The sequence below is a fragment of the Myotis daubentonii genome, chromosome 18 (assembly GCF_963259705.1).
Source record: "Myotis daubentonii chromosome 18, mMyoDau2.1, whole genome shotgun sequence".
NCBI classification, from domain to species: domain Eukaryota; kingdom Metazoa; phylum Chordata; class Mammalia; order Chiroptera; family Vespertilionidae; genus Myotis; species Myotis daubentonii.
Genome location: NC_081857.1, coordinates 38,577,612 through 38,601,446, shown reverse-complemented (window position 1 = coordinate 38,601,446; position 23,835 = coordinate 38,577,612). Strand labels below are relative to the sequence as shown.

At 56.9% G+C, this 23,835-nt stretch overlaps 2 protein-coding genes and 1 pseudogene across 4 annotated transcripts; 2 read left to right on the top strand and 1 right to left on the bottom strand.

The window, feature by feature from the left end:
* Positions 1–300: 300 nt before the first annotated feature.
* On the top strand, positions 301–6,640 carry LOC132220484 (glutathione S-transferase Mu 1). 2 transcript variants are annotated; one of them, XM_059673623.1, is made up of 8 exons: positions 301–425; positions 713–788; positions 1,203–1,267; positions 1,557–1,638; positions 1,734–1,834; positions 2,623–2,718; positions 2,803–2,913; positions 5,755–6,640. In XM_059673623.1, the coding sequence occupies exons 1-8, from the start codon at positions 390–392 to the stop codon at positions 6,010–6,012; spliced, it is 825 nt and encodes a 274-aa protein (XP_059529606.1). In that variant the 5' UTR covers positions 301–389; the 3' UTR covers positions 6,013–6,640. The 2 variants fall into 2 exon arrangements, with proteins under 2 accessions (XP_059529606.1, XP_059529608.1); XM_059673625.1 differs by having other exon boundaries at positions 5,535–5,909.
* Positions 6,641–7,340: 700 nt separating this feature from the next.
* Positions 7,341–12,938, top strand: LOC132220485 (glutathione S-transferase Mu 1-like). Of its 2 annotated transcripts, XM_059673627.1 has the most exons (9): positions 7,341–7,490; positions 7,737–7,815; positions 8,211–8,275; positions 8,544–8,625; positions 8,721–8,821; positions 9,878–9,973; positions 10,058–10,168; positions 12,290–12,384; positions 12,720–12,938. In XM_059673627.1, the coding sequence occupies exons 1-8, from the start codon at positions 7,455–7,457 to the stop codon at positions 12,377–12,379; spliced, it is 660 nt and encodes a 219-aa protein (XP_059529610.1). In that variant the 5' UTR covers positions 7,341–7,454; the 3' UTR covers positions 12,380–12,384; positions 12,720–12,938. The 2 variants fall into 2 exon arrangements, with proteins under 2 accessions (XP_059529610.1, XP_059529609.1); XM_059673626.1 differs by having other exon boundaries at positions 12,290–12,938.
* A 6,523-nt stretch (positions 12,939–19,461) lies between these two features.
* Positions 19,462–23,718, bottom strand: LOC132220937 (U4/U6 small nuclear ribonucleoprotein Prp3-like; annotated as a pseudogene).
* Positions 23,719–23,835: the final 117 nt, after the last annotated feature.

Below are 23,835 nucleotides of genomic sequence, written 5' to 3'. Positions count from 1 at the left end.
GGGAAGGGAAGGAAGGGGAGAAGAGCCTCTTTTTTCTGCGACTCAGATTTGTTTCCCGAGCGCACTGTCCACTCCCTCTGACCGGCCGAGGTCTGAACGCGGACGGGGAGCCAGGCGAGCCCAGCCCGGCGTTCGGCGTCCTGGCGCCCAGACCTCGGCACCGCAATCCCCGCGGCTCGGGGCGGAAATGCGCTGTGCCAGTCGCTCGCCGCGCTTCAGACTCCCGGCGCCGCGTCATCAGGAGACCGCGGGGATTGGGTAATTGGTGGGGCGAGGGCGGGGCGCCGAGGGCGAGGGGGCGGAGCCTCCACCAGGCCCCACCCCCGGCCCGGGCCCACCAACTTGCAGCCCAGCTCTGCTTGAGTGTCCTGCAGGCAGGAACGCTGACCATGGCCATGACTCTGGGTTACTGGGACATCCGAGGGGTGAGCGAGGGGCCCCCGGCGGGTGGGGTGGAGCCGGCGGCCGGCGGGCGGGCGGGGAGGTGCTGAGCAGCAGGAGTCGGTTCCACCTGAAGGTTGCTCAGGGCTGCCTGGAGCCCAGCGCCCTCCCCCTGTCACCACCTGTCCTCTGGCGGGTCAGGGCCAGGGCTAGGGCGCCGGTGACGCCGGGATGTCTGTGTGTGGGGGGAGAGGATGGGGGTTGGAGTTGGAGCAGAGCGAGCCCCGAGTCGGGCCCTGGGTCCCTGACCTCCGTCCCTCCGTCCGTCCAGCTGGCTCACGCCATCCGCCTGCTCCTGGAGTACACAGACTCCAACTACGAGGAGAAGAAGTACACGATGGGGGACGGTAATGGCATCCCCGTCGCGTTCGGACTTGGGCCCAACTCCTGCTGATTTGGTCTGGGGAACCCATGCCGGCCACCTGTGGCTTCCTTCTGCCGCCCTCCACTGGCCGGAGCAGGCCCTGCCCCTTCCTTCACCCTCTGAGGGTGGACCTTGGCCTCAGGCAGGGCAGGAGGGGCCGGCTGGGCCCCTGTGTCAGTAGCGGCGATGGCCCCCTGGGTTTGCCGCACTCATGGAAGCCTGGTCCATGGGGCGCCTGGGACTTCTCAGCGTCCTTTCCCCCAAACCCGGGAGAGAGACTCCGAGCTCAGCTTCCAGACTCACCTGCTCAGGGGCGGGGCCACTGCCTCCCTGGTGGGTCCCGGGGAGAGGGGGCTGGGCTGGGGGTGGTCCCTTCACTCCATCTTCTCCACCACAGCTCCCAACTATGACAGAAGCCAGTGGCTGAGTGAAAAGTTCAAGCTGGGCCTGGACTTCCCCAATGTAGGTGCAGGGAGTGGGGGGCGGTGGGCGTAGGGAACCTGCCTCTACTCTGAGGCTCCTTTCCCGGCTTAGACAGAGGCTTTGGGACCCGGGGCCTCTGCTCAGCCCCCAGCTCCCTGGTTCTTGTCGCTGCTCCCCCACGATGCTCAGTGTGCAGCTCATTCCCTCATGTGACAGTACCTCTGCTCAGTGGGCCAGACCCTGGGCCCAGGTTTCATCTCTGCCCTCGACGCAGGGAGGGGCTTCAGGGTGGCCCATGGCCTCCTGACCTGCCTCTGTCCCCCTGCAGCTGCCCTACCTGATTGACGGGGCTCACAGGCTCACCCAGAGCAACGCCATCCTTCGCTACCTTGCCCGCAAGCACAACCTCTGTGAGTGCGGCTGGGGTGGGTGTAGGGTCACGGGAAGCCCTGGGCCTGGGCTAGTGGGGTGGGAGGCTGAGGGGGAGCCCCTGTTGTGTCAACAGGTGGGGAGACGGAAGAGGAGGTGATCCGCGTGGACATGTTGGAGAACGAGGCGATGGACACGGCCAATCTGCTGGCAAGGCTCTGCTACAGCCCTGACTTTGTGAGTCGCCTCCTGCTGAACGGGGTGGGCAGGCTTTGATAGGAGCTTCGACACTTTTGTCACATCTGCATGGTTCTACTTGCCATTGAACTCCTTGGAGCTTCGGATCCTCCACGCTGGTCCCTGTCCTGTCAGCAGAGTGGCCCTCAGGACCCCTAGTACCTCAAATGAAATCTCTGACTCAGTTCCCCTCAATCTCTGCACAGAGTGCAGACTCCCGCGGTCGAGGTTTAGTTCCTAACGGTGTGTGCAGCTCGTTAGCCCAGCCCCGCCTCCTTGGCACCTTTGGGCGTCAGCACACTTTCCCAGGAGGCGGCGTGGGGCACCCACAGGGCCTGCGTGCCCCTCACTCCTTGCTTTCAGTCTCTCAGATTCTCCCCATCTGTCCAGAAAGTGCTCACATGTCCTTCTGTCACCCACCAGCTGGGATGCCCTTCCCTTGGCCATTTTAGCTTTTTGCACCTTTCAATCTGCCTGCCATCTGGGTCCAGGTTCTGCAGGTTCCCCAGCTCCTGGGTCTGGCCCATGCAGGGTGTGGAGATGAGTGGAGACAGGGTCAGGCACAGGCTGGTACCGCTCTGTGCTTCCCAGGTGCCTGTCCCAGCGGGAGGTGGTGCCCAGGAGGAGTGCAATGACCACAGGTTGGACTAAATTATAACCTGGGCATTGACCTGGGTGCAGCTGGGGACATGGCTGCCCACCGTGGCAGCTGGGGCACAGCCCTGGGAGGCCTGCCCTCTGCCCAGGGAGTCCCTGGCGTGGGTGGTGACCGCTGTTTTGTGCCTCAGGAGAAACATAAGCCTGAGTACTTGAAGGTGCTCCCTGAAAAGCTGAAGCTCTTCTCAGAGTTCCTGGGCAAGAAGTCTTGGTTTGCAGGGGACAAGGTACGGGGAAGGCTTTGGGGTGGGGGAGGGGACACGCTCCCTGTTTCAGAGTTTGGTGCCCATTCACCCTGTGCCTGCCTGCAGCTCACCTACGTGGACTTCCTGGCCTACGACGTTCTAGACCTGCACCGCACGTTTGAGCCCAAGTGCCTGGACGCGTTCCCGAACCTGAAAGACTTCATCGCCCGCATAGAGGTGACCCCACTGATCCTCTTACTATGTTACCTCTTTTGTCTCCTCTTACTCTTTTTTAAAAATACATTTGTATTAATTTCACAGACGAAGGGGGAGGGAGAAAGAGAGAGAAAAACATCAATGATGAGAGAGAATCATTGATCAGCCGCCTCCTGCACATCCCACGCTGAGGATCGAGCCCACAACCCAGGCCTGTGCCCTGACCTGGAATTGAACTGTGACCTCCTGGTTCATAGGTGGATGCTCAACCAGTGAGCCACGCCGGCCCAGCTCCCCCTTATTCTTGATGCTTCTCTCGTCCTGCAGCTAAAATGAAGCATAACTAGCATTCATTGAGGACTTGCTTTATGCCAGGATCTGTGCACAGCGTGTTACATATATTGAGTTTAACCTTTAGAACATGCCTACATGGTAGAAGATTTATTACCTCCCTTTAACAGATAATGACATGAAGTGAGGCTGAAAGGGTGGGTCGTTTGCTCAAGGTCACAGAGCCAGTCCACTGGGTCACAGCCCCGGCACTGGTGCGGGACCCGCAGTCGGCGGGGGCTTCCATGGGCAGCAGGCAGAGGCCCCCCTTTCCTGTGCCAGGAAGGCGAGCTCAGGCCCTCCTCCAGCCTGTGTGTCACAGCTCCAGACTTTGTGGAGGAGGCAGAACTTTCCAGAGTGTGTATGTAGGAAATGAGTAGAGCTGGGGTGCGGTAGGGATGACATGAAGTACCAAAGACACAGTGTTTCCTCCCTGTCTCCAGACAGCTCTGCAGCCTGGGGTGCCCTCTGGGCAGTGCTGAGACCTCCGGGCTGTCGCCAGTGCTGGGGTCTGCAGTGTGGTTGCCGCTGCAGAAGGATTTTACCTTGGCACCTGTGGTGGGCACTTTCCTTCCCAGCCCTCTCCCCGTCTCTGCAGTTACACAAAGAACTGTCTCAGAGATGAGGTGGTTCATTTATTCTCGGTTGGATTCACTGACGTGCCCCTCTCCTCTGTATGAGGCACTGTGACAGGCTCAGTGAGGATGCAGAGGTGACTTAGCCCTACCCCCTGTTTCCCCCCCAACCCCGTGCCTCCTGGGTCTCAGGAGGAAGTGCAGGAGGAGTCGCCGCTGTGTGGTCCTGCGGTTCCACCCAGGTGTTGGAGGTGCATGTCCTAAATCTCATCTCACAGCTCATCATTGGTTACCTTAGTGAACTCACAGATAATCAATGAAGTCTGCTTTGCCCGGCGGCGTGGCTCAGTGGTTGAGCGTTGACCTATGAACCTGGAGGTGGTGGTTTGATTTCCAGTCAGGGCACATGTCCAGGTTGTGGGCTGGGTCGCCGGTGGGCAGTATGTGGGAGGCAGCCCATCACTGTTTCTCTCTCATCCTCGATGTTTCTCTCTCTCCCTCTCCCTTCCTCTCTGAAATCAATACAAATATATTAAAAACAAAGTGGGCTTTATCACAGATGTGGGAACTTGAGGCATCCTGAGGCCCAGACTTTTCAGCTCACAGTCTGTCTCCCTTTCCCCTCCCCATCAAGAGATCTGCTTTGGCAGCCAGTTCCCATCGACTCTGGTTCGGGTCCAGGGCCATCAGCCTTGGATATTATGCAAGAGCCGGCGGACTCACTGGCTGGGAGGGAAGGGGCACACTGTGGGCTGCAGCCGCGGCCTGTGGGGGCCAGGCCTTGGTTACAGGCCATCCCAGGCCCTTCGCATCCTGTAGAAGTGACTGGACACGCTCTGTCATGGGAACATGGCGGTCACACACACCGTGTGTCCCAGGCCTGGTTGGCTGCAGGCGGACAGGGGTGAGGCAGGTCGGGGCCCAGTGAGATTGGGCTCAGGAACCAGGCCAAGCAGCTGGACTTTCTCCTTTGAGGGGACTGGTAGGGCCTGGCTCTGCTGCTCCACACCCTCCTATCAGCTTTCACCCCCGTTTTGCTGAGTCATGGGTGAGCCCTGGCCTGCTCTGCAAGCTGCACAGGCACATCCTGAGCCGTTTGTTCTGCCTGGGTCCCTCCTGGGCAGCCCCTGGGCAGCGGGAGCCTCCCTGTGAGAAAGGAGACAGTCTGTACAGACGGGGAGGGCCAAGGCCTCCTGTGTGGGCGGGAGGAAGGGAGGAAGGGAGGAAGGGAGGGCAGCAGAGCACAGGGTGGGAGGGAGAGCCAGGCTGCCTTCCAGCCCCCCCACCCCCTACAGCTGTGTGAGCGTTTGGCAGGGGCTTCAGCGCTGTGTGCCTCAGTTTCCCTCCTGATAAACGGTGATAGCAGCACCTATCCTGTAGGCTAAGAATGTCAAACTTGCAGCCTGCAGGCCACATGCCATGTTTATTTAGCCCTTGAGTTTGACATGCTTGCTGTAGGCAGTTGTGTGGAATGTTGTAAACCTGTTTCACAGTCTCTAATGGCTAGGAGGCCCCTAGCACAGTGTGGTCACATATGTGGTAACTGTGACTAAGATATCACACCAGTCACAGGAAGCGGCAAGAGTTAACTCAGCAGAACTGGGACCCCAGGAAGACTGTCTTATGCCAGGATCCTGAACTTGGAGTGTCTGGAGTGAGGCTGTGTGAGCCCCGGGGGCGGGGGCAGCAGACCCTGAGGTCTGGCCTCTCTCCCTTCCCCACCCCCCACCCCTCCAGGGCCTGGAGAAGATCGCCGCCTACATGAAGTCCAGCCGCTTCCTCCCAGCACCTATTTACACAAAGGTCGCCGTGTGGGGCAACAAGTAGTGCCCGGAAGTGCAGGGCAGGGCCCGGGAGCGAGGAGCACACGGGGACTGGAGAGCAGCTGGGCCTCCCTGAACCCGCGGAACCAGCTGTCTTGTTCTTTTCGCCTTTTCTTTCCTTCACCCCCACTCAGGACCCCCAATCCCAGCTCACCAGGACTTTAGAGCTCGCCAGCACCCCTTGTTCCGTGAAGGCTTCCTGCACAAAGCCAATCGGACTGACCGTCGTTTCGGTGATCGCTCCGTTTGGAGGAGCCCGACTGGACCCCTGGCCTGTGGAGCTCAGCCCTGAGCTCCCACCTCTGCTCTGCAGACCAGGACGGCCTGGGGGTGTGCAGGCCCTGCTCCCCCGCGTGGCCCCTGCCCAGCTGCTGAGCCCCAGCGAAGCGTGATCACACCTGCTGTGTCCTGTCTTAATCCCTCCTGGCCACCGAGCTCACTCTCCAACAGGCCCTGCTGCGTCCCAGCGTCTGACTGGCGATGCTGGCAGTGGCGGGTCCTTGGGGATCCTGGGTGAGACGTGTTGTTCCCATTTCTGACACCGTTGGAGCAGGACGCGTCCTGGCTCTCTCTTGTGGAGGCGGTACTACAGGCCACAGATCACAGAGGGACTTCAAAAGCCGCCTGAGCACTCATATCCCCAAGCACATGTGTGTCAGGATCCAGGGTCGGGGCTGGAGTCCGTGGGCCCGGACAGCTGGGGGTCTGCAAGGCCCACACTGAGGCCCTGCGGGGAGTCCCCAGGCTCCTGGCGGAGCCCCCACCCCCGCTTCTGATGCCTCTGCAGCAGCACAGGCGGCTGGTCCCTCAGAGGCCACCTCTTCCCGCTGCACTCCGCCACTGCCCTCACCCCCACGCCCTGTGTGACCACTGTGCTCCCCGTTCTGTTCTTGTCAGCATCGGGAACACCTTGCTGGCGGGCAGGCCATTTCTGGGGCTGCGCTCAATACTCTGCCTCTTTGCAGGGGCCGGTTCTGGATTTTAACAACTGCGACCATAAAGCCAATTGATTAATTTTCATTTGATTCTTGTTCAGTTTTTTAAATTCCAAAGGGAGGAAGGGAGAGGGAGAGAGAGAAACATCAGTGATGAGAGGGAATCATTGATCGGCTGCCTCCTGCATGCCCCCCACTGGGGAAGAGCCTGAAACCCAGGCATGTGCCCTGATGGGGAATCCAACCGTCACCTCCCAGTTCACAGGTCGCTGCTCAACCACTGAGCCACACCAGCTGGGCTTCATTGGATTTTTATCTCTTGGACACAAGACTTAAGAGCTGGGTCCTCCCAAGTGCAAGAAGGGGAACACGGAGGCCCCATCTCCTCCCCTGTCCTTGCCCTGGGTGTTCCCACCCCCTGAGAGTGAGGTCTGCAAGACGCAGGGCGCCCGGGATTCCGAGGCCCTGGAGGCGCTGCAGCCCGGGGGGGCGGGGGGGGGGAGGCGCGCGGTGCCTGGAGGGGAACGGGGGTACGCGGGGGGGTAGTGGGGGGGAAGAGCCTTGTGTTTTTGTGATTCAGACTCGTCTCCCAAGCGCACTGCCCACTCCCTCTGGCCCCGCCGGCCGAGGTCTGAACGCGGGCGCGGAGCCCTTCCGCGTCCTGGCGCCCAGACTGTGCCCCACAACTTCCACGGCTGGGTGGCGGGCACGTTCTGTTTCACTGCGTCTCGGGGTTGGGGGGGTGTGGGTGTGGGCGGGGCTGGGGGCGGGGACCAGGGACGGAAACTCGGGGGCTGTGTGCGCGGCAGGCCCCGCCCCGCCCTTCCTCCCGGACTGAGCTTAAAACGCGAGTCCCGCTTCCAAACAGCCCCGCCGCTCAGAGCGCGAGAACCAGCACCATGGCCATGACTCTGGGTTACTGGGACGTCCGAGGGGTGAGCGAGGGGTCCCCCGCGAGGTGGAGCGGGGGGTGATGTGGAGCCGGGGGAGGGCGGGGAGGTGCCGAACCGCCGGGGCCCGTCCTACCAGAAGGCCGCCTGGTGCCCAGCCCCCGCCCGCCGCCTGTCCCCGGGTGGGCGCGCGCCCGGGTGTCTGTGTGTTGGGGGGAGAGGATGGGGTTGGAGTTGGGGCAGAGCGAGTCGGGCCCTGGATCCCTGACCTCCGTCCCTCCGTCCGCCCAGCTGGCTCACGCCATCCGCCTGCTCCTGGAGTACACAGACTCCAACTACGAGGAGAAGAAGTACACGTTGAAGGGGGACGGTAATGGCATCCCCGTCGCGTTCGGACTTCGGCCCAACTCCTGCTGATTTGGTCTGGGGAACCCGTGCCCGGCCACCTGTGGCTTCCCTCTGCCGCCCTCCACTGGCCGGAGCAGGCCCTGCCCCTTCCTTCACCCTCTGAGGATGGACCTTGGCCTCAGGCAGGGCAGGAGGGGCCGGCTGGGCCCCTGTGTCAGTAGCGGCGATGGCCCCCTGGGTTTGCCGCACTCATGGAAGCCTGGTCCATGGGGCGCCTGGGACTTCTCAGCGTCCTTTCCCCCAAACCCGGGAGAGAGACTCCCCTGCTCAGGGGCGGGGCCACTGCCTCCCTGGTGGGTCCCGGGGAGAGGGGGCTGGGCTGGGGGTGGTCCCTTCACTCCATCTTCTCCACCACAGCTCCCAACTATGACAGAAGCCAGTGGCTGAATGAAAAGTTCAAGCTGGGCCTGGACTTCCCCAATGTAGGTGCAGGGAGTGGGGGACGGTGGGCGTAGGGAACCTGCCTCTACTCTGAGGCTCCTTTCCCGGCTTAGACAGAGGCTTTGGGACCCAGGGCCTCTGCTCAGCCCCCAGCTCCCTGGTTCTTGTCGCTGCTCCCCCACGATGCTCTGTGTGCAGCTCATTCCCTCAGGTGACAGACCCTGAGCCCAGGTTTCATCTCTGCCCCCGACGCAGGGAGGGGCTTCAGGGTGGCCCATGGCCTCCTGACCTGCCTCTGTCCCCCCGCAGCTGCCCTACCTGATTGACGGGGCTCACAGGCTCACCCAGAGCAACGCCATCCTTCGCTACCTTGCCCGCAAGCACAACCTCTGTGAGTGCGGCTGGGGTGGGTGCTGGGGGACGGGCAGCCCTGGGCCTGGGCTGGTGGGGTGGGAGGCTGAGGGGGAGCCCCTGTTGTGTCAACAGGTGGGGAGACGGAGGAGGAGAAGATCCGCGTGGACATGTTGGAGAACGAGGTGATGGACCTCCGGATGTTTCACATCAGGACCTGCTACAGCCCTGACTTTGTGAGTCCCTCCCGGGGGCAGGGCTGCGTCGGTGTTGGCCGGAGGCTGGACTTTTGCGTCCCCTCCGTGCATGTCCTGTTTGCCATTGAACTCCTTGGAGCTTCGGATCCTCCACGCTGGTCCCTGTCCTGTCAGCAGAGTGGCCCTCAGGACCCCTGGTGCCTCAAATGAAATCTCTGACTCAGTTCCCCTCAATCTCTGCACAGAGTGCAGACTCCCGCGGTCGAGGTTTAGTTCCTAACGGTGTGTGCAGCTCGTTAGCCCAGCCCCGCCTCCTTGGCACCTTTGGGCGTCAGCACACTTTCCCAGGAGGCGGCGTGGGGCACCCACAGGGCCTGCGTGCCCCTCACTTCTTGCTTTCAGTCTCTCAGGTTCCCCCTGTCTGTCCAGAAAGTGCCCGCCCGGGTGCCCTTCTGTCACCCACCAGCTGGCACTTATTTTTATTTATTTCTTTATCCTCACCGAGGATATTTTTCCATTGATTTTTAGAGAGAGTGGAAGGGAGAGGGAGAGACAGAGAGAAACACAGATGTGAGAGTGGCCCATCCATTGGTTGCCTCCCGCATGCCCTGACCAGGGCCGACAGCCTACAACCGAGGTACATGCTCTTGACCGGAATCGAAGCCAGGACCCTTCAGTCCCCAGGTGGATGCTCTATCTACTGAACCAAATTGCTTGGGGCACCAGTTGGAACGTATCATTCCTGCCCCTGGGCCATTTTAGCTCTTTGCTTTCATTCTGCCTGCCATCTGGGTCCAGGCTCTGCAGGTTCCCCTGCGCCTGGGTCTGGCCCATGCAGGGTGTGGCGATGAGTGGAGACAGGGTCAGGCACAGGCTGGTGTCTCTCGGTGCTTCCCATCTGCCTGTCCCAGCGGGAGGTGGTACCCAGGAGGAGTGTAGTGACCACAGGTTGGATTAAATTTTAACCTGGGCACTGACCCGGGTGCAGCTGGGGACATGGCTGCCCACTGTGGCAGCTGGGGCACAGCCCTGGGAGGCCTGCCCTCTGCCCAGGGAGTCCCTGGCATGAGTGGTGACCGCCGTTTTGTGCCTCAGGAGAAGCAGAAACCTGAGTTTTTGAAGGTGCTCCCTGAAAAGCTGAAGCTCTTCTCAGAGTTCCTGGGCAAGAAGTCTTGGTTTGCAGGGGACAAGGTACGGGGAAGGCTTTGGGGTGGGGGAGGGGACACGCTCCCTGTTTCAGAGTTTGGCGCCCATTCACCCTGTGCCTGCCCGCAGCTCACCTACGTGGACTTCCTGGCCTACGACCTGCTGGGCGTGCTGCGCATGTTTGAGCCCAAGTGCCTGGACGCGTTCCCGAACCTGAAGGACTTCTTGGGTCGCTTTGAGGTGAACCCCCTGATCCTCCTACTGTTTTGTGTGTTTTGTCTCCTTCGTTTCCCTGAGGCTTCTCTCATCCTGGAGCTCAAATGAGGCTTAACCGGCATTCACGGAGGACTAGCTTAATGCCAGGGTCTGTGCTCAGCGTAATGCTAACAGTTGGTGAAATGTAATCTTTAAGACATTCCTACATGGGAACATTTTTCACGTCCATGTTAGGAAATGGAACTGAAAGGGTGGGTCGTTTGCTCAAGGTCACAGAGCCAGTCCACTGGGTCACAGCCCCGGCACTGGTGTGGGACCCGCAGTTGGCGGGGGCTTCCATGGGCAGCAGGCAGAGGCCCCCCTTTCCTGTGCCAGGAAGGCGAGCTCAGGCCCTCCTCCAGCCTGCGTGTCACAGCTCCGGACTTTGTGGGGGAAGCGGAACTTTCCAGAGTGTGTATGTAGGAAATGAGTAGAGCTGGGATGCGGTAGGGATGACATGAAGTACCAAAGACACAGTGTTTCCTCCCTGTCTCCAGACAGCTCTGCAGCCTGGGGTCCCCTCTGGGCAGTGCTGAGACCTCCGGGCTGTCGGTGCTGGGATCTGAGTACACATGTGGTGGCCCCTGCAGAAGCAGGTTTTTGTTGTTAACCCTCACCCTCGGATAGTTTTTCCATTGAATTTTCGAGAGGGTGGGAGGGAGAGAGAGAAACATTCATGTGAGAGAGACACATTGATTGGTTGCACCCTGACCGGGGCTGGGGATCAAACCTGCAACCCAGGTACATGCCCTTGACTGGGAAGGGAATCTGAGACCCTTCAGGATGTGGGCCGACGCCCTAACCACTGAGCGCACCAGCCAGCCAGCCAGATTTCATCCTCGGAGATGAGGTGATACATTACTTTCAGTCGTATTCACGGACGTGCCCCTCTCCTCTGTGTGAGGCTCAGGGAGGATGCAGAGGGGGCCCAGCCCTGGAGTCCCCTCCCCCCTCCTGGGTGCGGGAGTCCCCGCTGTGTGGTCCTGCGGTCCCACCTGGGCGGTGGGGGTGCACGGCCTGAACTTCACCTCACAGCTCATCAGCGGTGACCTTAGCCAACAGATGTGGCAATTTGAGGCATCCTGAGGCCCAGACTTTTCAGCTCACAGTCTGTTCCCCTTTCCCCTCCCCATCAAGAGATCTGCTTTGTCAGCCGGTTCCCATCGACTCTGGTTCGGGTCCAGGGCCATCAGCCTTGGATATTATGCAAGAGCCGGCGGACTCACTGGCTGGGAGGGAAGGGGCACAGCTGTGGGCTGCAGCCGCGGCCTGTGGGGGCCAGGCCTTGGTTACAGGCAGTCCCAGGCCCTTCGCATCCTGTAGAAGTGACTGGACACGCTCTGTCATGGGAACATGGCGCTCACACACACCGTGTGTCCCATGCCTGGTTGGCTGCAGGCGGACAGGGGTGAGGCAGGTCGGGGCCCAGTGAGATTGGGCTCAGGAACCAGGCCAAGCAGCTGGACTTTCTCCTTTGAGGGGACTGGTAGGGCCTGGCTCTGCCGCTCCACACCCTCCTATCAGCTTTCACCCCCGTTTTGCTGAGTCATGGGTGAGCCCTGGCCTGCTCTGCAAGCTGCACAGGCACATCCTGAGCCGTTTGTTCTGCCTGGGTCCCTCCTGGGCAGCCCCTGGGCAGCGGGAGCCTCCCTGTGAGAAAGGAGACAGTCTGTACAGAAGGGGAGGGCCAAGGCCTCCTGTGTGGGCGGGAGGAAGGGAGGAAGGCAGGGCAGCAGAGCACAGGGTGGGAGGGAGAGCCAGGCTGCCTTCCAGCCCTCCCCCCCCACAGCTGTGTGAGCGTTTGGCAGGGGCTTCAGCGCTGTGTGCCTCAGTTTCCCTCCTGATAAACGGTGATAGCACAATCTATCCTGTAGGCAGTTGTGTGGAGGCTGTAAACCTGTTTCACAATCTCTGATGCCTATAAGGCCCCTGGCACAGTGTAGAGTAACTGTGACTGAGAGAAAACATGTTTACAGGAAATTACAAGCGTTAACTTGGCAGAACTGCCAAGGAAGCCTTGCCAGGATCCTGAACTTGGAGCGTCTGGAGTGGGGCTGGGTGAGCCCAGCAGACCCTGAGGTCTGGCCTTCTTCCCTCCCTCCCCAGGGCCTGAAGAAGATTGCCGCCTACATGAAGAGCGGCCGCTTCCTCCCCACACCCGTGTACTCCAAGGCTGCCATGTGGGGCAACAAGTAGTGCCCGTAAGTGCAGGACGCGGGAGCGAGGAGCACCGGGGCCTGGAGGGCAGCTGGGCGCTCTGCATTCTTTCTGCTCCCCCCCCCCCGCCCCCCCCACATGCCCATTGGCTCTCCCGCCCTGCCTGCCTGAGCCCCAGCAAAGCCTGGTCATACCTCCTTGTCTTGTCATTCCCTCCTGGCCACTGGACTCAGGACTGACTGTGCTGGTTTTTTGGGGGTGTCCATTTCTCCTCTGTTGTCCGCAATGGCTGGGTTGTAGGGATGTATGTGTGGGGCGATGGCAGGTAGGATTGTAAGGTTTCTTGCTCATTTCTGTCTTCATGTTCCATGTGCCTCAGCCTGGGGTCTGCATGTGTGGAATGCCTCCTGTAAGCCTGCAGGACTCTGTGTCACGGTTCGGGGGCCCTTGGGGTGGGGAAGGGGGTTGAGCCGTCCGCTGCTGGTGTGGGATCCTAGTGGCCTACCTTCTGTCACCTTTCCCAGAAGTCTTCCTTGCCCTATACCCTTCCCCGTGCTCTTACAACATATCTCAATAAAACGCACCCCCTGCACTGTGATTGCCGTTTTGCTTGCTCTCCGACGCGATCGGAAATTCGTTGAGGATCCACGTCTCATTGGACTTCTTACCTCTGACATTGATCACACTGGCCGAACACTTACTCACCGAAAGTTGGAGATTTAATCTCTGATAAGACACTGGCAAACCCTACAACCATGCTTGGGATGAGAGCGCTGGATATAGTTCATCTCGGCCACCAGAGGCACAGAAGGAAGAACAGAGACTTTAAATGCACGGGCCTAGGAGAAGGCGCCTTGAGCTCTTTCTAACGCAGCGGTTCTCAACCTCGGCTGCCCATTAGAATCACCTGGGAATCTTTTTAAAATCCTGATTTCTGGGCCTCATCCTCGGAAATTCTTTGTTACTCATGTTGTGGCCACACCCCATAACAAAGAGACAGAATTTCCGGAGGATGAGGCCCAGAAATCAGGATTTTAAAAAGATTCCCAGGTGATTCTAATGGGCAGCCGAGGTTGAGAACCGCTGCCTTAGCTGCTCTTCCAATAACCTGATGTCTGACCTGGGCCCCGTGTGCTGGGCCAGAGGCCGGCAGGTGTGCGTGCTCAGGAGGAAGTGTGGCTTTGACGTTAGGGCGCCTGCACAGGTGTAGGGCTTAGGGGATCGCCGTGGGATCAGCGCGCCTCCACCAGTGGCTGGAGAGTGGAGTTGGGCCTTATTAAGGTGTTAACGTAAAAAAATCATTGAAACCTGTAAAGAATTTTTGTGAGTTTATTTGAGCCAAACTGTCGACATATGCCGGGAAGCAGAACCTCAACGAATTGAGATAGTGCTCCGGAGAATGGCAGGGTTACATCTGTATTTATACATGAAATTCATTGGTGACACATTTAAGGAGGTGGCATTAAGCGAAGTGGGGGAAACCTCTGTGATAGGATAAAAAGTAAAATGATGGACACATACTTAGGTGGGTGCAGGAACAATTAACATGATAAATGAAAGAATCTGCTGCATCTGTCCTGGGCTCAGCACACCTGGTTGTGCCCCAGGGGCTCCAGATACAGGGAAATCACAAGTTACCCAGACATTTCAAGGGTATGTTATCATAGATGCAAAAAGACAGATAGGCTCAGTTACAGTAAAGGTTGACCTTATCAGTGAAGATATCGGCTTAGGACGTAGCTGCCCACCGTAACTGCTTTTAGTTAAGGTTTAATTTCAGACCATCTTGTGTGGTTACTTTAGGTCTGCAAAACTGCCATGCAGGCCTCTCCTGAGCTTGTCAGGTCAGCATGTGGCCCCTTTCTTTCACAAAGGCACAGCCTAGACTCGGAGACAACTTGCAACTGGAGCTCTGAAGTGTCCTGTGGGGCATCCGTCCCGGTGATCTCTGCCTGCAACTGTACTTCTTGCAGTTAAGGAAATAAAAAGGGAGCCATGGGAATCACGTTCCAGGCCATGAAGAAGTCAATGACTAACTTAAAAAGATAAAACTGGTAAGGTAAAAGCTCAGCAAAGCTAACCAAAGTTTACGAAATGGGTAAGATCAAAGTTAAACCAAAAGCTTGTTAAACTTTACGTAAGCAGGGAGGGGTAAGGATAAAAAAGAGAAAGAAATGGAAATTAGGAGTGACACTACGATAAAAGATAAGCAGATTAAAAGAGAAAAGGTTTATTAACATAATAAAAATGTTAAATCCGAGTAAAACAGTTGTAGGTCCAGAACAGGGGCTGGCACATGTTCTCTGGAGAGGCCTAGATAGTAAATATTTGTGGCTTTCTGGCTCATGTGGTCTCTGTCAGTTACTCACTCATCATTGTCGTGCGAAAGCCGACATCGCCGATACAGAAGTGAATGGGTGGGCCCGGGTTCCAACACAGATGGCCTGCTTGCCGACTCCTGATCTAGAAGTGTAGATGAAAAGGAATACCTGTATTAAAGCTTAAATATTAGCTCTGAAATGTAACAGAACAAAAGAACTCAATCCTTAACAAAGAGGGAAGAGCCCTGGCTGGTGTGGCTGGACTGAGCATCCTCCCATACACTGAGGTCACCAGTGGGTTCCTGGTCAGGGCACATGCCCAGGCTCGATCCTTAGTCGGGGGCGTGCAAGAGGCAGCAAATCTATGTTTCACTCTCTCCCTCTCCCGTCCTCTCTAAAAATCAATTTTAAAATCTTAAAAAAAAAAAAGAGGGAAGATGTAACGAAGGAAACAGTCACAAATGAAAACTATTTGCTAAACATTGTGGTCAAAATGACAAAAGCTAAGCATTTTGAAGTGCGGGGCAGAAATAGCAGAATGGATGGACTTCACACAGTTGGGGCGGCGGCGGCTGCGGCATGGCACCAGGTGTTAGACTGTGGGGTGGGGGTGGGGGTGGGGGGAGGGAGGTGTCAGACCAGATCTGGGTGCAGCAACCTCGGTACTTGAGTTCTGGCTAGGAAATCACTCAGAACCAAGACTCAAACTACAAGAGAATACTTGTTCACAAACTCACAGAGGCGGAAGCAGTAACTCAGAAGAAGCGGGCGGAGGAAACAAGTTCCGGAGGCAAAGGAAGGCCTTGGGGCTGAGGAGCGGGGAAGGTGAAGGTGGCTTGCCTGGAGGAGGGGAGGGGGAGGGGAGCGGCCCTGGGGTGCCCCTGGGAGAGTGTGCTGGGTCCTGTCCTAAGGTTTTTTAGGGTGGAAATTTGAGGAGAGGTCCCAGGGGAAGATCACAATAGAATATTCCGCAGCTTTCCAGGTGGGTCCTTTCAGGGTCTAAGTCTCCACTCATGGATTGGTCCACGCCCTGGCAGGGGGGGTCATTATCCAATGCAGCTGGTCCTGAGGTCAGCCCTGGGGTCACTAGTCTGATTTTACTGCTTTTCTGGGGCCGGAGCTGAAATATAACTGAGGCCTAGAGGTTATCTCTAGGGAAGAAAGGTCAGGGGTCCAAACCGCAGGGCCAGCGATGTGCTGGGGAGCAAAGGTCGCCCCCAGAGGTCCCACCTGCAATGGTCCATTGTTGGACACCCGGGGCTTTCGCCCTGGTGGCCTGTGCCTGGTCCATCGTCCTAGCTCTGCTCACGTCCACCCCGAAACGGAGGCAACTGAAAGGTGATTTGATTGTGGCTGGACCCGGCAGAGGTCTCAGAACTTGGGATTCTTTGGTGCCTGGTGACAGTGCTCAGATGTCGTTTCGGGTGTATGTCCCCTTCTAGAATGGGGACACGAGCCACACTGAGAAGGGGGCACCGGGGTCCCCCGCGTGGGTCTGTAATCTCCGGTGTTAATTACAAGCTCCCTGCCTAGGGTTCCTCCGCTGCTATCGTAGTAGCAGAGAAAGGCAAAGCTGATGGAGACCTCAAGAGAGCAGCTTCTAGGAAAGGAAGTTTATTCTTTCAGGTTCCACGGCAAAGAGTTCGAGTGTTACAGGCGGTGAGCCAGACACGAGCAGAGCAAGGAGAGAACCTCTCCAGGCACAGACCTCGCCAGGGCCGAAAGCCCGGCTGCCTAGCAGGGGGCAAAACTGGAAAAACAAGACTCACACCCCCGGGTGACCTTTCCTCCCCCAGCACATCGCTTGGACACCCTGACTTTTTCCTCCCTAGAGGTAACATCTGGGCCTCGGTTGTATTCCAGCTCCGGGTCCAGAAAAGCAAAAAACCCAAATAAATGGCTGCATTAGGCCCAGCTGCGTTGACTAATGACCCCTGCCCTGCACCGACCAATCGGGAAAGAGCACACCTGCAAAGGTGCTGAATCTTCTCTTAGCCCCTCCCCTGGGGCCTCCCCTAAGGGTTCCACCTGCAGGAAAGAGATAAATATCCTCAGGATGAAGGGCCCGGCGCATTCACGCTCTCCCTCTGAAGAGTTTGCCCCTGCTATTCCCCCACAGGCGCATGTCCCCTAACCTCTAAGGGACTCCGCGAGACCTGCAACCAGGGGAGCAGTGGGCAGCAGCAGCTCGTCCTGGGAAACCCCCCTGAGCCTGTCTCCAAGGCGCCCTTCTCTCTGACTTTCCAGCCAGCCAAAGCGGCCCCACCTCGGCTCCTATTGCTTCTTCTAAGCCCTGCCTCTGTCAATGTCCTCAGTATAAATTCTTACTTTCCTACACTCTGTCTCTCGATTGAAATCTTTCCTTTAAAAAGACAAAGCCCTACCTGGTTTGGGTCAGAGATAGAGCGTCGGCCTACGGACTGAAGGGTCCCGGGTTTGATTCCAGTCAAGGGCACATGCCCGGATTGTGGGCTTGATTCCCAATAGAAGGCCTGCAGGAGGCAGCCGATCAATGATTCTCTCTTCTCTCTCATCGTCGATGTTTCTATCTCTCCCTTCCTCTCTGAAATCAGTAAAAATATACATTAAAAAAAAAAAAAAAAAGACAAGAACAACCCCAGCCAGTTTGGCTCAGTGTCAGCCCGTGGGCTGAAGAGTCTGGGGTTGAGTTCTGTTAAAGGCTTGTACGTTGGTTGCAGGCTTGACCCCCAGCCCTGGTTGGGTGGTGCAGAAGGCAACCAATTGATGGTCTCTCTCATAGCAATATTTCTCTCTCTGTGTCTCCCCCTCCCTTCCACTCTCTCTAAAAAAAATTAATGGGGAAAATATCCTCAGGTGAGGATTAAAAAAAAAAAGAGAGAGACAAGAACTAAGGTCTCACAGTCTCCCTGGCAACAAAGGCTGTTGGGTAGCCCTGGTCCCTGAAGTTATATGGGACGAGGCCCCTTCCTTCCTTCTTGTGGCTCCTGCGTCTTGTGGGGTGTTTCCCGTCTCTGGTGGAAGCTGTGTCATGAGCCTGGGAAGAAAACTAGAGGAAAAACCCACGGAAACAATGTGCTGTTTGCAAGTGAGGCCAGAGTTGCATAAGTCACGGTCGTTCACAGTCTGTTCGTGAGGTTCCCACGTGTGGCTCTACTTGGACACGGGGTAGACCCACGTTTCAAAAGAATGCATTTAGGTGGCCAGCTGCAGTTCCTCCCACACCCAGATTAGGTATAAAAATTAAGCCCCAGGTTAGAGGAGACCTTGGAGTTAAGCCAGCAGCTGAAGCCTGTGGGATAGAGGCGAAGGTATGCAGGAGAAGATCTTATTCTCAGATTACACCCCAGGGGAGCGGCATGTCCCTTCCTTGTGGCTGAAACAGGAAAAGCAGCGCCCCTGGGAGGCCAGGAGGTGGGCCTACCTGCTTGTTGGGAACAGACACCCACCGGGGGTCCTCCCCCTGACACGTGGTGTGGGGTGCACTGGCCAGGGAGGCTGGGCAGCCAGGGGGTGGGCCTACCTGCTTGTTGGGAACAGACACCCACCGGGGGTCCTCCCCCTGACACGTGGTGTGGGGTGCACTGGCCAGGGAGGCTGGGCAGCCAGGGGGTGGGCCTACCTGCTTGTTGGGAACAGACACCCACCGGGGGTCCTCCCCCTGACACGTGGTGTGGGGTGCACTGCTGCCTCTGAAATCCTGACCCTCACCAGAAAACCAATGCCCAGGGCCTGCTCCTTTGAGACCGAAGTGCAGCACCCTTGTGTGCAATTCAGGAATTCAGAGCCTGCAGGCCTGTGCCTGAGCCAAGGGGAGGGGATTTTAGGTGAATTAGCGAGGATTGCGTTCTGCTGGGTGTGGGTACAGCTGAATAATAACAGACGCCTAAATAGGACAGATCTCAAGGTGGACAGTTAGGCACCGGTAATGTGGGCTCTATAGGAGCCTTAAGGACTCGGCTTCGGAACTGCCTGCTGCCTGTGGGGAACATTCAGGTCAGGATTTTGAAAACGGCAGGCTAAAAGCATAATGCCGATGACCCCCAATTCGTCCGATAGAAGATGCTAAGGGAAGGGGAGTGGAAAAGGGAAAAGGGTGAGCTCTGGGATGTAGTAGGAAGCAGCCTGCGCGCAGACTTGCAGAGAAACTGTCTTGCACTTATTTGCAAAGCTACTGGGGTGCCCTCCTTTGGTGAGATGATTCAGAAGAGATGTGGGGAAATAAGACTCTTCTTTTTATTGACATCAGCCAATCTCTGGGTTGGCTCTTGTCTCCGTCCCTCTGGTGACCGCACTTTCAGGTTGTTAGCCGCTGTCTTTCTAACTCCTGACAGAGAGACCTTTACTGATGACAGACACAGAGACACCTGCCGGCTACCACCTGGTAACTCAGGACTTGGAAGCAGAGAACAGGAGGGGCGGGTCCTGATGGATCCCAACTCCTTCTGTAAATGCCGATGGTCATCCTCCTCCTTTAGCCGACCTGGCTGCTCCCACCTTGTGGGGTAGCCCCAACAGCCCCCCGATAAGGCAGAGTCCTGACCGAAAGGCCCAGCTTCCGTGGCTTGTCCTGTTTGAAACAAACGTTGGAAACGTTATTCTGCAGAAGATAAAATACAGATCTATTCTCATGTCCTCAGGCGTCTACCACGACACACGCGGTCCTGTGGATGCATTTCCTTCCCTCCGCACCCTGCGGACTCGCCCTTCTCATGGCTTCCGCTTGGCCCTCGGTCCCCAAGTGGGGCCACACAGCTGCGCCTGCTCACTTGAAATTCAATCACACACGCATTCATTTAATCTTTTTTTCTGGATTTTTTTTCCCCACAAGGAAGTAAGATTTAATTCTACAAATTTACAAGCCAAGAGGAAATAGAAACAAAATGTGGAAAACGAGCTCAGCAGTTCAACTCGAGGCCACGTCACCGCAGCCCGGGCCCCAGCAGCCCGTCATCCGGGCAGGACCGGTTCTGACCCACAGGCTTCCACTGCTGCTGCTCCTGCAGCCTGCACTCCCACTCCCGCTCCTTTCCAGCTGCTCCAGGCGGTCCCTCTCTCTCCGGGAATGCTCTCTCGCCATCTCCCACTTCTCCTACACCTGGCGAGCTCCCAGCTTCGTCCTGCTCCTCTCGGTGCTGCTTCCGGCGCTCATGCTCGCTCTCCTTCCCCTTCACTCTGGCGTGCTTGCCCCCTTCTGCTGAATGACTAGATGCCTACGTTTCTCTTTTCTCTTCTCATCTTCCCTGTGATGAGCTTTCTGTTTCCGTGACATTTGCTGGGGTGGTTTGAAAGCCAAAGAATCATTGTCCTCTCGTCTGTCCTCCATGGAGTCCTCCCTCCTGTAGGGCGAGTTCCTGATGGTGATCTCCATGCGGTGGTCCCTCAGCTCCCCCTCCTCAAGGGAATCCCGCTTGGAGTCAAGGTCATCAGAATTTTTTTTTAAAAGTGACTCTTTAATCATATGCACACACGGGGAGTAAAGGGCAGCCCCAGGCTGACAGGGCAAGAGAGCAATGTGCTCTCCCTTCGCCCCAATGTCAGCGTGGCGCCGTTCTGAGATCACACACAAGTGGGCTGGGCTGGGAAGTAGCCTAAGGGAGGACTGAAGAGACATGGGCAAGAGGGTGGAGGCAAGGGCTGGCAGCAGCCTCAGTCTAGACCAGGGGTGGGCAAACTTTTGGACTCGAGGGCCACAATGGGTTCTTAAACTGGACCGGAGGACCGGAACAAAAGCATGGATGGAGTGTTTGTGTGAACTAATATAAATTCAAAGTAAACATCATTACACAAAAGGGTACGGTCTTTTTTTTTTTTTTTTTAGTTTTATTCATTTCAAACCGGCCCGCGGGCCGTAGTTTGCCCACGGCTGCAGTAGACTCCAACACCGATTCCCTTAGCGCAAGGTCCCAGTAGTGTTCGGCCCCGTGCTTTCTGAAATGCTCCCGAGCCATGTTCTCTGTAGGGCACTGTTTGAACTTCATGTCCCCAAAGCTCCGGTCTTTGGCTGTACCCTCCCGGACTAGTACACATTTGTTGGTTTTCTTCACAGCTTCCTCATCGGATTCCTCCTCATCCTCTCCCTTTGTGGTAGATGTCTGTTCATCCCACTTTATCCGGCGCAGCATAAGATGCTTAAATTTCTTCTGGGACTTGGGGCCCCCTTCCACTACCACCACATTGACATTCTTGTGCAGTAGCACCACCCCTGTCAGGTACAGTTGCCCAGCATTGGCCTCAATCTTGAACTTCTTGGCTGGGTTGCTCAAATTTCCAACTCTATATACATACAGATATGTGTACCCCCTGTGAAATGTCTTCTTTAAGCTTTTTCATTTTCTTGACCTTTGTCTGTTCTGCTGTAAGTTTTTGGGCAGCGTTGGCCTCTTCATGCGCCGTCTGTCTTTTTGCCATCTGAGCTCTGACATGGGCTTCGACCTCCGTGGGGTCTCGAACGGCTTCTGTTCCTAATACTCGCATGAGATTAGAAATTCTCACTTTGGGTTCCGGAGGAGGTATCAGGCCCAGCCTGACTGCCTCTTGTAGCTCCTTCCGTGCTTCCCCCCTTGCCTTCGAAGTTTCTTCTGCTCCTTCTTGGTCAGATATACTCCCAGAGCAACTGGTGTGTCACTGTCGACTGGAGGGTCGAGCTGGGCTGGATGTGCTACAAGATTTGTGATTCCAAAATAATCATCTCTCTTGGGATTTTGCTCTGTCAGGTCAAAGCCATTGGGATTGATATAAGAACCCCACCACTCGGTTTCAGGAATCTCTCCTTCAACTCCTCCGTAGGAGCAAGGAGAGCCAGCCTAGTTGAAGTACGGGTGCCTGTTTTTCGAGCTGCTTGTGAGCTCTCTGCCTGCAGCTTTTCCAGTTGAGCCTTTGTCCGTGACCGCTGGGCAATCTTCTCAAATTTGCCCTTGTCATGGAATTTAAAAGTGCGTCTCTGCCGCTGGGAAGGGGCAACGGAAACTCGGGGGTCAAAAAAGGTATTGGATTCCACGTCTTCTGATGGCTTTTCTTTAAGCTGTTGCTTGAATTGTTCCCTCTTCACCGCACGAATATTGGCCTTCAGAGTAGGTATTTGGCGTGTCAGCTCAATCTCCTTGCCTGTTGCATCTACAGTGCGACCTTGCTCATCGAGAATCAGTGGTGTAGGTTTAGTTTCATCTTTTAATTCAACCTTCGGGCCAGCAATGCCCATGGCATGAAGATTGGCCAGGCCCACCATATTGGCATTGCCAATGAGCCCTGGCTTCAGTGCCAGCTGGGCTTGGATGCAGGCTTGTAGTTCAGCCGCTTTCCTTGCCTTCTCCATGGCATCATTCATGGAAGTGGCAGCCTGGGAGGGCTGAATAGTGCTGCCAATTGGAAGTCGCTCTGGGCAGGAGGAAGGAGGCGGCTTTGGCTGAGCTGTAGGGGGGCTCATGCAACTCGGTTGTTTCTTCCTCTCCTCGATTTGTCGAGTTGCTGCCTCCATCATCTGTGTGACCTGGAGCTTAGTCAGCATGCCCGGGCTCCCTGAAGGAGGCCCAGGGATCACTTCTGGCTCCTCGTCCACCTCCACCACACGGGGTATCCGTGGCTTCTTCCCTCCTGAGGATTCCTTGGAGATCTCAGAGTCATCACCAAACACTTTAGCTCTCGTTTTCTGCTCCCGTCACTGCCAGACTTGGAATGTCTAGAGCTTCAGCCTTCCCCTACAGCCTCAAACAGTTTGTCCACGAATTGGAGAGTAGAATCATCAAGAAAAGGCTTCAGATGGTCAGCTGCTTTCTCCTTGTCCATGCCCTTCCCCACGCCGTTCAGCGCTGCTGTGACCACCGTGGGCTCTGAGAAACCTAGTACCCTCTTCACCGTCTTCCCTCTCCATGGTTTTAGCTCCTCCCGCTCCCTCTCGGACGGCGCCATTCTTCCGGAAAAGGAGGACAGCTCAAAGGGAGCTCTATCCCGCACCTCACCAACCTCAGCCCCTGAGACGGAGCCCAAAGGTTACCGATCGGAATGTTTTAAGCGCTTTATCTCTGCCTTCTCCTCTTGCTAATGCCGTCGCTTCTTTTCCTGGAGAATCTCATGTAAGGTCTTCACTTTCCAAGAGCCCTTTTCATCCCGCAGTGGAGTGAAGCCACCCTGCGCCGACACCACCGCTGTCGCTGGTCCCGAGCCTGAAGAGAAACTGCCCTGAGTGTGCCCGGAGCCTGGTTTTATCCTGCTTCGGCGCAGGATGATGAAGTATTCTCCAGGTTTTGGCCGGAGAATAGGGCCCTGTGTGTCACTTCAGGCTTTGGCGTTCTGATGACAGACGGTAGGGCCAGTAGGGGGCGCCCTGCCCAGTTGTCCCTTGCGCCCTGTTCGCGTCTTGCCCCGGGTACTGGTCGCTGGCGCCCCCTGGCGGCTCTTCCCCTGCAGTGCGGACCTGAGCCCGCTGCTCCTTACACAGAGCAAGGCCGCCCAGCCAGGTGGTCAGTGGTTAGAGCGCAGTGCTCTGTCCGGGGCTGGGCGTGTGGTGATTGCGGGTTGGATTCTGGGTCGGTTGGGGCTGTACAATCTCTCCCCTGAGGCCAGGCTCCGGTGCTGAGCCCTAAGCTGGCTTGAGAGGCGACCCATGTCCGCACACGTCATGGCCCCCTCCACCCTCCCGTCAATGACATGCGCTGCAGCTCGTCTCTCTGAGTCACATAAGCGATTGCCTTCTGAACTGGAAATGCCTTAATCCAGTTGCTCAACCTTCAACAATGAATACCAATGAGCATCTCTAGTGCTTTTTGGAGAACGGCTCCTAACACAAGTTTTTTGTGTATTTTTTAATCCTCACCCAAGGATATTTTCCCATTGATTTTTTGGGGGAGAGTGGAAGAGAGAAACATCAATGTGAGAAAAACACATCGACTGGTTGCCTCCTGCATGTGCCCCAACCAGGGCCTGGGCCTGGGAGGAGCCTGCAACTGAGGCTGGTGCCTTTGGCCAGAACTGAACCTGGAATCCTTTGGTCCGCAGGCCAACGCTCTAGCCACTGAGCCAAACAGGCCAGGGCTCACCTTTCTTTCTAGTGCTCACCCTCAAGGCTTGGGCAAGACCCTCCATAGTAGCCACTGAACACACTGGGGGATGGGAGTGTCAGTGTTGCAGGGACTGAGCCACATCTTGGTAATAATTCTCCCGCATCCTCACTCTCCTCCGGCCTTTCCTCCCTAGAGA